Source organism: Oratosquilla oratoria, chromosome 25 (genome assembly GCF_046742065.1).
Source record: "Oratosquilla oratoria isolate Oo_2021 chromosome 25, ASM4674206v1, whole genome shotgun sequence".
NCBI classification, from domain to species: domain Eukaryota; kingdom Metazoa; phylum Arthropoda; class Malacostraca; order Stomatopoda; family Squillidae; genus Oratosquilla; species Oratosquilla oratoria.
This window is the reverse complement of record NC_134801.1, coordinates 33493659-33507662: the sequence shown is the minus strand read 5'-3', so window position 1 is coordinate 33507662 and position 14004 is coordinate 33493659. Positions and strand designations below refer to the sequence as shown.

Genomic DNA, 14004 nt, shown 5'->3' with positions numbered 1-14004 from the left:
CCTAATTTCTTACGTATATATATATATATATATATATATATATATATATATATATATATATGTATCATAATAATTCTCCTTTATCAGATTTATCTTTCTCTAAAAAGGAAGATGACAAATGGAGGGAGTTAAGACACTAACATGAAAAGAAGCAATAGAGCAAGAATGAGAGGTATAAAAGATAAAGAAATATAAAAAAACGGAGCCAGTAACAGGGGAAGGAAAAGCATGATGGGTGAGTACTTCGAGTAACTTGAAACGAAAGACTAAAGATTGAAACTAGACGAAAATTGCCCTTCTGTCAGAAGGAATTTCAATATTACGCAATGGGCCCCGCCCCGGCCTGTGGCGAGACGCCCCCCGTCCCGCCCTCAGCTCGACGGGACGGGGCGAGACGGGGTAGCAGCAGCAGCAGCAGCAGCAGCAGCAGCGGCCGCAACATGTATAAAAGTGAGGAGTGACCTTCCTATCGTCCACACATACACAGGCCCTTCGCACCATTGTACAAGTCGGTAAGTGACGCGTATCGTCTTGTTACCTGGCCCCTGTCAATAAGATCCTCCCTCTCTTTCTCCTGTCACCCCCGCTCAGTCTCCTCCTTCACTGGAGGCTCCTCTCTTGTATAGCCTTACTCCCCTAACTAACTAAAATCACCTGTTTGTCCCTCTTCTTTGACCGACTATCTCTGCTGCACTATTACTCAGAACTAAGCTCTGCAATCAACCCTTTGTAGAATTTTTTTTTCAACTTCTTCGAGCCTGTGTGTCTTTACAGATTTTGCTCTACCTAACGCCAAATGATTTTATTCACCTGAGGCAGGTTTGAAACAAGATCCCTGGACGTTATTGTGTTCAACAGGTGCTGGTCCTTCAGACTTACGAGATTTTTTGTCCTGTAGATGGGTGTAATGCAGAAATTTGAAATTTAAGAAACGCAGAAAGGATCTTAAACGAGTTTGAGATGAAACGTTTAAGAAGTCTGGTGGGGATTATGAGGATAGTGTAAGAAATTGTGATGTGAGGCAAAGAGCAATGGTGGAAAATAAATTGACAAATACGGCTGATCAAAGAATACTGGGATAGTTTGGGCACATGGAAAGAATGGCTGAGGAAAGGCTAACAAAGATAGTGTAGAAAGTAGAAATAGATGGAAAGAGCTTGAGGGTCAGACCGAGAATGGGATGAATAGATGGGGGAGGTGGCCTTGGGTACAAGGGGAATGTCTGTCGAGCAAAAGAGGGAGATGTCAAGAGATAAGTGTAAATGGAGAGTGTGAATGGGTAATATAATCGACGCGGCCCAAAGTCATTTCTTTTTATCTGTTTTGTAAATTCTGGAGCGAATGACGGGAGAGGGGGTCTCCATGTAATGAAGCGGTGGGGGTAAACCAGCTTCGGCTGTTGTGGTGGAGGTGCTTTTTCTTGTTGCACTTCCTCTGACCCGAGGAGCGGCGGGGAATAAGGATGACCCTTCATCCACAAAGATCTTAGTATTAGATAGTACTAAAAACAACACGTGTAAAGTATACACCATTACTAATTGTTAGCCGACTCGACCCAAGACCTTGGGAGCAGTTGTGAAATGTCTGTGGCTATTAAGAAAACCTAGAAGTTTGAAATCACTGGACTTCCTATCCAATACCAGTTTCGTCTTTCTTAGGTAATTCATATTGTTTTTCTCCTTTTTATCTTCTCCAGTTTCTTCTTACTATACCTGTGAGTGTCAGTAACCCGTAGTCCAATGTGTCCTTTCTATATCAATATTCGAAAATTGGGGCTATAATCACTAGTATCCATCTTGAGAGAATTCTTCTCGTAAAAATGTATCAGCGATAGGATACCTGAAATCAGCAGTTTTCTTCAGCACCCGACTCTCCACCGTGCCGTGTCCCGTAACTACCCTTTTTTTTTCAATTCACTCTCAACATGAAGTCTGCAATCCTCCCATATTCTTGCCTGTGTTGGTACTTAGTGGATATTCTTACTATGTACATCTCTCTTATTTCATGTACTATCCTCCTATTTCGTTTCTCACCTTCACACTTTTTATTACTATTATATATATATATATATATATATATATATATATATATTTTTTTTTTTTTTTTTGCAGAAACCACCGGGAAATTGAAAAAACAGATACCGAACGTTTTCGTCTATTTAGACATTTTCAAAGGTACAAAAAAGCAATACAGAAAGAAACAATAAATACATAAGAAGACAAGGATACTCGGAGAGGTCCCATGTTACATTTTATCACACACAATTTTGTCAATAATAAAATTGTCCAATTTAAATAACCCAAACTCAAGTTCATGTTATTTCCAAAATTTCTTTTTATAAAACAAGATTCAATAATATTTCTTTCTATAATATTATTACAAGAAGTAATTATTTTAGAATTTCCCCAGTCAATATTATGACCATAATCCCTTTGGTGGACAAATAATCCACTGGACACTTGCCCCGTTCTAATACTATATTTATGTTGGCCTATTCTTTTTTCTAAGCCTTTGCCTGTTTGGCCTATATAAATAAAATCACAATTTTTACATGGTATATTATAAATACATCCTTCTTTACTTCTTGGGGAATTTTTAATTAACAGACTCTTAATGTTGTTATTATTTTTGAATACTATCTGGATATTATTGAATCTTGTTTTATAAAAAGAAATTTTGGAAATAACATGAACTTGAGTTTGGGTTTATTTAAATTGGACAATTTTATTATTGACAAAATTGTGTGTGATAAAATGTAACATGGGACCTCTCCGAGTATCCTTGTCTTCTTATGTATTTATTGTTTCTTTCTGTATTGCTTTTTTGTACCTTTGAAAATGTCTAAATAGACGAAAACGTTCGGTATCTGTTTTTTTCAATTTCCCGGTGGTTTCTGCAAAAATATTTTATCACGTGTGTTTTGTGATTTCTTTGCATATATATATATATATATATATATATATATATATATATATATATATATATATATATATATATACCACTTTGAGTAGCCAAGTATACTGATTTCTTGCAACTTTGTACCTCTGGTGTGTTTGGTCATTGTATAATGTAAGTTGCGGACAAATGAAGCTGGCTATACAACATGCAGCGTCGTACTGATTGCTGAAAGTATATGGCAACAATCCTGTTCACGTGCTTATCTAGAGTATTACTACGAGGTAATCGTACGAGTTATTTAATTGTGCATCATAATGTTCTACCAGAGTGAACGTGCTTATGTTAGGGACTATGCACGCGAAGCCATGCCAGATTTCTATGTCTACTGTTGTATTGTTCTACATATGTTTGAACCAGTCTTTTTTGGAAGGAGAACTTCTCTTTTGCATACGAAGTTACTGGTGTCCTCTCTATGAATTTCTAGGAAAAACACATACTTTTCATTCACATTTGCTGTGTCAATCTGTCCTAATCGACTCACTCCAAAAGTTTCAAATTTCAGTACTATGCTTTTGGAATCCTGTCTGTCTTCATGTTTCCTTCTGAATCATCGAGCTCAAATGTTCGGTCAACTTCTATCAGATATGAGTCTCCTTTACAGAGGGGTGGTTCGTATTTTATGTTACATGTGAAAAAGATATCCTAATATGCGTGTAGGATCGAGACTTCTACTTTTAATATTTGAACAAAGTTAATGCTGTTCAATATGCTACTGCTGCTGCCGAACACGACCGTAGTCTTCATCCTCAGCATAATTGCAATTATTTCATAAAAAAAAAAATCTGCTAACAAGAATCAAATAAATTCGCTCAGTAACAGCCATAGAAATTCCTAAAACTTGTCCAATTAAGGGTTGAATTGAGATAGGAATATTTTGGTGACAAGCCAGGCCAGATTGCACAGCTAAAGAAAGCGTTAAACTTAAACCTAGTCAAATATTCACACCCATAAGCTACCCCTGTTTTCATGACTACAGCCCTGTCATTCTTTAACCCTTTTGCTTTCGAGGTGTCACGAAGCTCAAGTTAATTGCCACTCAGTACGGAAAGTGTAATCAAGATAGACTACAGTAGAAGAAAAAAACTGTGTTCATTGTCGAGCGGTGTTTTTACGACTATATCGAGTCAAGGTATGGCGCAGCTGAGTAACCCCGAATGATCCTAAAGGTTATACAGTACAATGAAAGTAAACGCCTGGCGGTAAAATGCCTGGGGGTTCATTTTCATCTTGTAATGAAGTACTTCTTTGTTCGCATGATCTATATACAATATGCAGCAATCAATTTAATAAGATCAACCGCCTCTGAGTAAATGTAATAAAATGAACAAGCAAACTTTATAAACATGAACGTAAGACATTCTACGGCCAAGCGTATATGGTAAGACCTAATAAGGTATGCGTTTTTAGTGTTTCTTTTTTTTTCAAAATATCTAAACACCTTTTCTCTATTTTGCAGAAATTATCTCCTTTTTTTTTTCTTAACCTACAGACCTCTTCTTTATTTTGCAGAAATGATCTCGAGTCCCTTACATTTTGTCGTACTGACAGGACTCGTTGCGGTGCTAGCTTGTGTGACGTCACATCCTCTCTGGGCCACCGACCGACCACCGGTACGTCATATTTCCAAAACTTTTCGACATCAAATACACCTATTCTAAATGCATCGTATTCATGAATGCACTCCTCTCGTTCCCCAAGTTTAACCCGTGAAAAAATAATCCTGCTTATCCTTCTACCCTCACGTTAAGATGAGTATCTTTACAAACTCCGTCATAGCCTTGCTTCCCATGAAATCATAATTTATCCCTGTTCTACCACTCTGCCTCACCATTATGATATTACACATACACACACACACACACACATATATATATATATATATATATATACAGTATATATATATATCAAATAACTTCCGAGAGCCACCACGAGGCATTGCCGACTGAGCTACTGGAGCTTCAAAAGTCTCCAACTTGGAGTTGATAGAATTCCCAAAAAATCTAGGTAGACTGCTAACTGCCATCGTTAATGGACTTTGTTGTTGTAAATACCTGAAGGGAATCGCCAATGACGGCGCATATCATACCAAATAATTTCTGTCAGTCACGTCGTGGCTCGAATTGAGGCCTCGCTTAACGCCAGACCAATACTTTACTGACTGCGCCGCTGGAGCTTCAATAAGTATCCAATTTGGAGTTGGTTTAACTCTCGAAGAATCTAGGTAGACTGCTAACTGCCATCCTTACCTGACTTTTCACAGAGACCCGAGCTCAACTCGTAACCAGTGGCGAAGTTGGTACGAAACCTTAATGGGCTTTCGTCGTTGTAAATACCTGAAGTGACGGCGCATATCATTACAAATAATTTCAGACAGTCGCCTCGGGACTCGACCCAAGGTTTCCCTCCAGTAGCTCAGTCAGTAAAGCATTGGCCTGGCGTCAAGAGAGGCTTCGGTTCGAACCCCAAAGTGACTGGAGGAAATTATTTGGTATGATCTGGCGATTCATTTCAGGTATATATATATATATATATATATATATATATATATATATATATATATATATATATATATATATATATACATATATATATATATATACATATACACATACACATATATATATATATATATATATATATATGCAATAAAAACACTAGGAGCGTGTGTTCACAAATGCGTAAGTAACCACTAGGAAAAGTAAAGTAACGAAGCAGAGTGCTTTCGTATAATTACATCTTCAGTGCAGATACAAAGATATATAAGACATATAATTCCTTCTTTGTATCTGCACTGAAGATGTAATTATACGAAAGCGCTCTGCTTCGGTAGTTTACTTTTCCTAGTGGTTACTTACGCATATATATATATATATATACATATATATATACATATATCTTATATATATATGTATATATATTGCAAAAATAATCACAATAACGCGTGACGAAAAAATATTGCAGAAACCACAGGGAAATTAAAGTCGGAATACTGAACGTTTTCGTCTGAGGATGTCGTAATAGACGAAAACGTTCCTGTATTCCGACTTTAATTTCCCTGTGGTTTCTGCAATATATATATATATATACATGTGTATATAATATATATATGTATATATATATATATATATATATATATATATATATATATATATATATATATATATATATATATATATATATGCAGTGAATTATTTCTTCTACTCCTCCCCTGCTTTGGAAATTCTTATCTGAAGAGATGTTTCCTTCCCTGTACAATAAGTCTCACTTTAGAACTGGTTTATAGGTACCTCTACAAACAAGGTTGACACACTTCCGAACAAATATGTTTCATCTTTAAATATATTGTTTATATTTCCAAAATTACTCCCATGCCTGGGGCGTTCATTGTAATGTTACACTCACTACTTTAAAGTTACAATTATCACAATTGGTACAAAAACTAGTGCTACCTCTCGTAGTACATCGCCGCTCGTATCAAAGCACACAACTTATTCCCTTCAGGTACCATTGGACTTGCAGTCTCTCCTGGAGTCATCATCGTCGTCACGGAATTCGGACGTGCTGGCTAGGGCCCGTGCCAGGGCCATGGCCGAAACCGGGGCCGGGCCTGCGATGGGAGGGCCCTGGTGGGGCTCTTGGGGTCTACCATTGGCCCCCAGCAAGCGCTCCTCGGACATGTTTAACCCCCTCCTGGCACCGCCTGTCCCCAGTAAGCGGAACTCGGAGCTACTGAATACTCTGCTGGGCTCACAGGGGCTCGCTGCTCTCAGGACTGCCGGTCGAAGGTAGAAGCCCCTCTTGCCGGAAACCCTACCCCCACGCACTTTCCTGTCCTACTCCTATAGCGATCCATCTACAGTGTGTGCTGACTTTCATGACTAATGTTGTACCGACGCGATGTGATGGGCTTACCAGATCTTTCGACCACCACCATGGTGACATGACGCAGCGCTATGGTGTGCTGTCTTTCTCGACAGGTCGCCTCTCGTGTTATGATTCTGACGCCGGAACTGAAGCAATTTCCAAACATTCGGTGCGCTATACCCAAGATGCTGATCGACCTTCCACAACTTGCAAGCGAAATTTCCTTCATCCTCCTCGATTTCAGCCTGAGATCAAGATTGATGCCAACGTATCGCGCAACCTACTTGAGGTATGGTACAAGTTTAGGACTTGGTGTCTCTCCCAGAGGCATTCCCTGGAGGAGGTGTGTGCAATTTTTGTCAGGTGTCATCCAAAAGGTGTTTTGATGACCGAACGAATGGATGTCTTCTCTACAACCTGTCAACAAGAAACCGTTTGCAGGAAATCTGACGACGCAGACTGCATATTACTTTTTCTCTTAAATGCCCTTGGTAGAGAAACCTGACCCTAAACTAGTACCCATACTTTTATTGGGTGGCGTAATAGAACCAATCGTGACCTCAGCCTAAAGTCCAGAGTTCACATTTTTCGGGTAATTTTTGTATGTTACACAAATTGAGGTATTTCTCTCTTGATGACATTTATCTTAATTCCCTCAAAATATCTCATCCTTCGTGACCTAAAAGACACAGTAGTCAAAGCACTACACTTCCCAATCTAGGTGATATTGCAATCTCCCACTAGCTGACATTGAGCATATTGGCTCCACAAATTCTGTTGCCGAGACACCAGCTACCCTTTCGAACTATGGGTTGACACCATTACCCACAAGCTGAGTACTTGAGACCTGCTTGCTTTGTCTCGTTCCGACACAATGCACCACACTAATACGCTGCATCTCAGTTCTGATGTTAGTGTCAATGACTGAACAGCACCTGTGAGTTTGGAGACACACAACCATGGCGTGACGTCATTCCGCCCACATGGAATCCACACCGCCGCCAGATAATGAAGAATTTGAGCTCCGTCCTTGCAACTCACCGCCGCCAATCGTTGACGCACGCTACGCATCGCATCACATTTTGTATGAAAAGCTGATAAACAAATAAAGTGGTATCGTGGCAAACTCTGAATACTTATTACCTACTCTGGATTTGCATATCCATTTCAACTCTCCAACCTTCAGAGAACCCTGACGCAAATTCCTGGACAGTGGAAGAAGGTGGTAGATGAGGTGGTGTGGGTAACACGTACCTTAAGTGATTGATGAAGGGAGGGGGAAGATAGCTGCAGTTGGGGAACCGAAGTCCAGGCGATTTGTATCACATCTCGGGACCACTCGCCTTCCCTCCAAGGCAAGCGTGAGAGTAAATCAAAGAGGGGGGAGGGGTATAATGGGACAACTCATTAAGTGAACCGTCCTAGGCTAATGAAACCCAGAACTCCTATTGTGAGTTTTAATGAATTAAATAATTAAACACTAGAAATATGCTACTTGACATTAAATAAGGGTTTTAACAGTTGGCTTTCATACATACATCCTATCTATTCCCTGCGCGCGTTCCTAGCTTAAGAAATTGTTAAAGTATTTGTACTTAATATGTGTCTTGCTTGTGGAGACGTCTTCAATTAGCGTGGTCTCCTGTTGAGTTCCGACCGGCGCTGCTCCGCATTTGGTGGGGGCGGGGGGTGACGGCCTGGGCGGGCGCTGTGATGGGCTTGCAAGTCACTTCACCGACGTAGTCCCGGTCAATCGCACTGCACTATTAGAGTTCTTGAGTGAGGGGGTTTGTACCCAAATAATCGACACTCGATTGGCTCACAAGGATGAAAATCCCCAACAGTAACATGAGGGAGGAAAGGACACGATTGGACTTCCGAGAACGAGCGGTCCGACCTCCTTTGATGAACTCGATGCTTAGACTGCCTTGTGTCCTGCGGCAGGTCAGGTCAACATGCCCGCTAGCCGGCTTCCGACGTTGCCAATAGTTCTACGTCTCCGTCCCTAGTTGTGAAGGGTACTACGAATAATGTTCATGTGGGAGGTGACACAGTTCCAATTGTTCCATGAGGTAGACACTGTTCACGAGCGTGTTAGATACAATCCTAATTATTCTAATTGCCTAGCTTAAAACAAATATGTGGCAGCGCGCAGGGGGGGGGGGGGGAGGGTGTGTGTTTGGGCGCTTTGTTTGGGCGCGAAAACCGTTGAGCTTGGCTATGGGAACACGAATCTAAAGGGGGGGGGGGTGTTTCTAGATAATTAGAAGTCTCTCCCTTCGTTAAGGCACTTTAATTGATTGCCAAAATGGCACAACAGTTGATGAGGATAAAGAGAAGGTGAAAGGACAGGATGTAGCTACTAGAAGTCTTAAGGACTCTGGTAATTCTCCCGAGTATAGGGAATGAAGGGCCGTAACGGTGAGAAATCAGACGAGAAAATGGGAAGGGGAGACAGCGAGCCGGGTGTCACAATTTCAAAAATTGTGACACAGTTATAAACCAAAAAGGGGGCCGGGGGCGGTATCCCGTACGGCCTGAAGCTGGGAGAAGAGGGCTGGTCATTCAACAAGAGTAGAGAACCAGTTTCTGGCTTGCTAGGCGGCCGTTCTTCTTGGTCGTGCTCTTGTTAATGGAGCCGCTGTTGGCTCGTTGAATGACGTGGTTGTTGATCTCGTTGGGACGTTGGTCACCGTGGCCGTGCTGGGTTGTAGTGTAGGTGGCGTGGTGAGGTGCTCGTGTTCGCAGGCGATTTCAGTCGGGTCGTTCGCCGCCGGAGAGGTTCCGTCGTCTACGGTGTCCGCTTCGCCTTCCCCCGCGGTGGGAAGGTGCTCCGCGGTCGGTTCGTGACGGTCCGCGTGGGAATGAGGGGGCGTGTCCGCGCTCAGATTGATTTCTCGAGGGATGATTCGTGTGACAGACCGCTCGTATTCTCCTTTAAGAGTGCGGACTCTTACGGATCTGATGACGTCGTCTTCTCTGGGGACCGTAACAGAGGTTCCAGGATCAAATGGTGTAATGTGAGGACCTCGAGCGTCATTATCAATTTGTGTAGTCCCAACGATGATCGGGACTGCTTCCGGTTCTGGAGGTGAAGTGTCATCTGGTGCTGTGGAAGTGCGGACTGAAGTTCGTAAGATGGGAGCCGAGTGTAATGAAGAGGGGGTAGAGGTGGCTTCCGGGGCGTGGCCTACTGGGGGCGTGGCACAGGAGCTGTCGTGGTGAGAGCTGACAGACGTTGATGAAGTAGGATTAGAGGTGCTCTGAGAGCTTGGAGTGTCAGTGGCAACTTGTGTATTATCAATGAGGACTGGTACTGGTTCCGGGTCCTGAGATAAAGTGGCATCTGGTGCCGTGGAAGTGCTGACTGAAGTTCGTAAGATGGGAGCCGAGTGCGATGAAGAGAAGGTGCAGTTGGCTTCCGGGGCGTAGCCTACATGGGGCGTGGCACAGGAGCTGTCGAGGTGAGAGCTGACAGACGTTGATGTAGTAGAAGCAGAGGTGCTCTGAGAGCTTGGAGTGTCAGTGGCAACTTGTGTATTCTCAATGACGAGAGGTACTGGTTCTGGTTCTTGAGACAAGGTGATATCAGGTGCAGCGGAAGTTTGAACCGACGTCGTGATGGAGACCGTGGTCGTCAGAGGGTGCTCAAGCACTGCTTCTGTGGGTGCTGAAGAGGGTTCCAAGACGGTTGGAGTTATAAGGATGGGAGCCATGTATATTGAAGAGGGAGCACTGGTGGAAGCAGGGGCGTGGGTTACCTCTGGCGGTGCTCTGAGGGCGTCGTGGGAGCTGGTAGAGGTTGATGGTGTGGGGGTTGAGGTGCCATCTTGGATTGATCTCGTGCCAAGTGGCGCTGGTTGCAACGGAGGATGGTAGGGGGACTGGTGATGAGGGGGGTAGGCCCCCGGATACTGATAGAAGGGGGGGTAATACGGATGGTATCCTGGAGCTTGTGGGTAACCAGCAGGAGGCTGAGATGAAGCCGCGCTGTAGGGGGGAGTGGGGGCGTGGCTTAACGGAGACTGGTTCCAGAGGTGAGAAGGAACTGTCTTCTGCGTAGGAGAAACGATGATGCCATTGCTTGTTATGCTGATGGCTTGAGGGCATAGGGGGGCCTTATGGCGCTCGCCACATTTCATACAGCCTGCTTGGAAGTCGCAGCGGTTCTTCAGATGCCTGTTCGAGTAGCAGATGGTACACTTGTTTAGTGCTAAAAGTCTGTTGGTGCGGGTGGAGATATCCGGGTACGTCGTACAGTGTGACGGCCTATGTGGGCCGCTGCAAAACAAACAGTTGGCGCGGTGCTGTGCTTCGTCGGGGACCGCAGGTGCTGGTTGTGGGGGCGTGGGTACTGGCCGTCCAGTGGTGTGCCTTGACGTATGACCTTGACTCCTCGGTGGCGTCGGAGCGCTCGTCAATGTCTGTCGAGGCTGGCGTGTTGATGGTTGAGTAGGAACGGGTGTAGGGGTCGCTGCGGCAACTGGGCGTACCAACACCGGGGTATGGAGTCGACTGCCCGTGATGGCACCCGAGTAAACTTTGAGTGCTGCTTGAAGCTCTGGTGCACTAAGTTCAGAAGTGCCTTTGAACAGGTATATTGACGAAAGAACCTGGCGGGGTAGTTTCGGCACTAGGACATCCTCTACAAATTCATCGGAGAGGGCTTGTCCTACTGCGTTCCTGTACCTCTCGCCCAACTCGTCCCAATCGGCGAGGAACCTTGACAAGTCCTCACATTCGTCCGTAGGTGCGGGAATAGCGACGAGGCGTTCCTTCAGACTTCTTCGTACTGCCAAGGGCTTGTCATAGGCATCATGCAGCCGTCGGATGGTGTATTCATACGCGGTGTTGTTGTACACGGGGTAACCAAGCAGGCGTTTGGCACTCCCCGTTAGAGAGCGCATGAGAGCGCTGAACTTTTCTCCCTCTGTGTATCTATCGTTTTCATGAACAACTGTCTTGAAAATGCTCCACCAGCTGGAGAACATTTCCAGATCCCCATCGAAAGAGGGTGGTTGGGGTTCCTTCCTTATGTATGTAACAGTAGCGCTTTGGTTAAGCTGGCTGTTGGACGCTTGAACGGCGGTATCTGCGCCGTTCACTCGCGCATCTGCTCGGACTTTTAGGTTTAAAAGGACTTTCTTGTGCGGTCTCAATTTCTGTTTAAGTTTTGCAAGTTGCTCATCAAGAGGATGTAGGGCCCAGGCGGGCTCCAAGAACCGCCATGTTTGGTGATGGTCTTGACCTTCTTGATGAATTTCCGTTGCTGCACTGGGACTCAGGCTCTCGATGTTGACAGTCCCGTACGCGTCAGTATATTCCGTGACAGCGTCAAGGAAATTCTGCGTGATGGCAATGAGTTCGGTCAGTGTTGCGTTCGTAATTGCGTCTTCGGTAGGGCTGTAGTAAGACATGGTGGCCGCCGTTTAATGCACTGGCACAATAGGTTGTTTCTATGTGAAAAGGTGGCCGTCTGAGTATGCTTGCGGCAAATGATTCATAAGCCGAGAGGAGGGGGGTCCGCTCTCTCTCAGATCTATTGGTTACAGAGCGATCTACAATGAAATAAAGAGTTGAGCGAGAGAGTCGTCCAACGAAAATGGAGAATTGAAGGGAGTGACTACAGAAGATTGTGCTGTCATACGAGCTGGTCTGACAAGGGAGGAGGGAGTGAGGTTACTCGCGTGAAACCGCGAAAGTTTAAAAATAAGGCCGCTTGATTCCGGGCCGATGAGAGCCGTTAGCGTCAGGTCATCCGTAACGGTAACGGCTAGGCTTAACATAAGGACGTGGTGGCGGATGGCGCCAAAAAGGGAGGCTTAACTATAACGCCGCTTTTGGAAGGCTGGGCCGAGCCGAAACTAAATCAAGCCGAAAATGGCTGAACTTAAAATTACGATGTGCGGCTGAGGATGCCGCTGAATGAAGTCGACGGGTGGAATTACCCGTCAAAAGGGACCAGTGTAATTTCAGCACAATCTAAATCTACTTAGGGGGCGAAATGTTGCCCAAGAGAAAGGTAAAAGTAGGAAGGGTAAATTAATGTGACATAAAATTACTATATCATGGTTGACCTCGTGCGTGCCTTAACGAGCAGGAGGGACTCCTGTACAGTACATTGAGTTGCTAACCTATGCGCAGGGAAACATGTTGTGATTTTCTTAATGAGTTGTCATACAGATTATTGAACTTGTCAGGACACGTTACTTGATTAACTAGTCTGTACATAGGTAATGGATTGAATATCCGGTTCGAAGGACCACTAGCGAGCACGTGACGCAAATTCCTGGACAGTGGAAGAAGGTGGTAGATGAGGTGGTGTGGGTAACACGTACCTTAAGTGATTGATGAAGGGAGGGGGAAGATAGCTGCAGTTGGGGAACCGAAGTCCAGGCGATTTGTATCACATCTCGGGACCACTCGCCTTCCCTCCAAGGCAAGCGTGAGAGTAAATCAAAGAGGGGGGAGGGGTATGATGGGACAACTCATTAAGTGAACCGTCCTAGGCTAATGAAACCCAGAACTCCTATTGTGAGTTTTAATGAATTAAATAATTAAACACTAGCAATATGCTACTTGACATTAAATAAGGGTTTTAACAGTTGGCTTCCATACATACATCCTATCTATTCCCTGCGCGCGTTCCTAGCTTATGAAATTGATAAAGTATTTGTACTTAATATGTGTCTTGCTTGTGGAGACGTCTTCAATTAGCGTGGTCTCCTGCTGAGCTCCGGCCGGCGCTGCTCCGCATTTGGTGGGGGCGGGGGGTGACGGCCTGGGCGGGTGCTGTGATGGGCTTGCAAGTCACTTCACCGACGTAGTCCCGGTCAATCGCACTGCACTATTAGAGTTTTTGCTTGAGGGGTTTGTACCCAAATAATCGACACTCGATTGGCTCACAAGGATGAAAATCCCCAACAGTAACATGAGGGAGGAAAGGACACGATTGGACTTCCGAGAACGAGCGGTCCGACCTCCTTTGATGAACTCGATGCTTAGACTGCTTGTGTCCTGCGGCAGGTCAGGTCAACATGCCCGCTAGCCGGCTTCCGACGTTGCCAATAGTTCTACGTTCCCGTCCCTAGTTGTGAAGGGTACTACGAATAATGTTCATGTGGGAGATGACACAGTTCTAATTGTTCCTTGAGGTAGACACTGTTCACGAGCGGGTTAGAT

At 44.3% G+C, this 14004-nt stretch overlaps 1 protein-coding gene across 1 annotated transcript; it reads left to right on the top strand.

The window, feature by feature from the left end:
- The first annotated feature begins 463 nt into the window (after positions 1–463).
- LOC143038906 (uncharacterized) lies at positions 464–7948 on the top strand. The gene is made up of 3 exons (XM_076208630.1): positions 464–512; positions 4468–4568; positions 6460–7948. The coding sequence occupies exons 2-3, from the start codon at positions 4470–4472 to the stop codon at positions 6745–6747; spliced, it is 387 nt and encodes a 128-aa protein (XP_076064745.1). The 5' UTR covers positions 464–512; positions 4468–4469; the 3' UTR covers positions 6748–7948.
- The last annotated feature ends 6056 nt before the right edge of the window (positions 7949–14004 follow it).

What these genes read in the sequence shown, in the direction of transcription:
- LOC143038906 (XM_076208630.1), top strand. Translation starts at nt 4,470, where the DNA reads ATGATCTCGAGTCCCTTACATTTTGTCGTACTGACAGGACTCGTTGCG. An exon ending in GGGCCACCGACCGACCACCG is followed by an intron (nt 4,569 to 6,459) that starts GTACGTCATATT and finishes TATTCCCTTCAG; the next exon opens with GTACCATTGGACTTGCAGTC.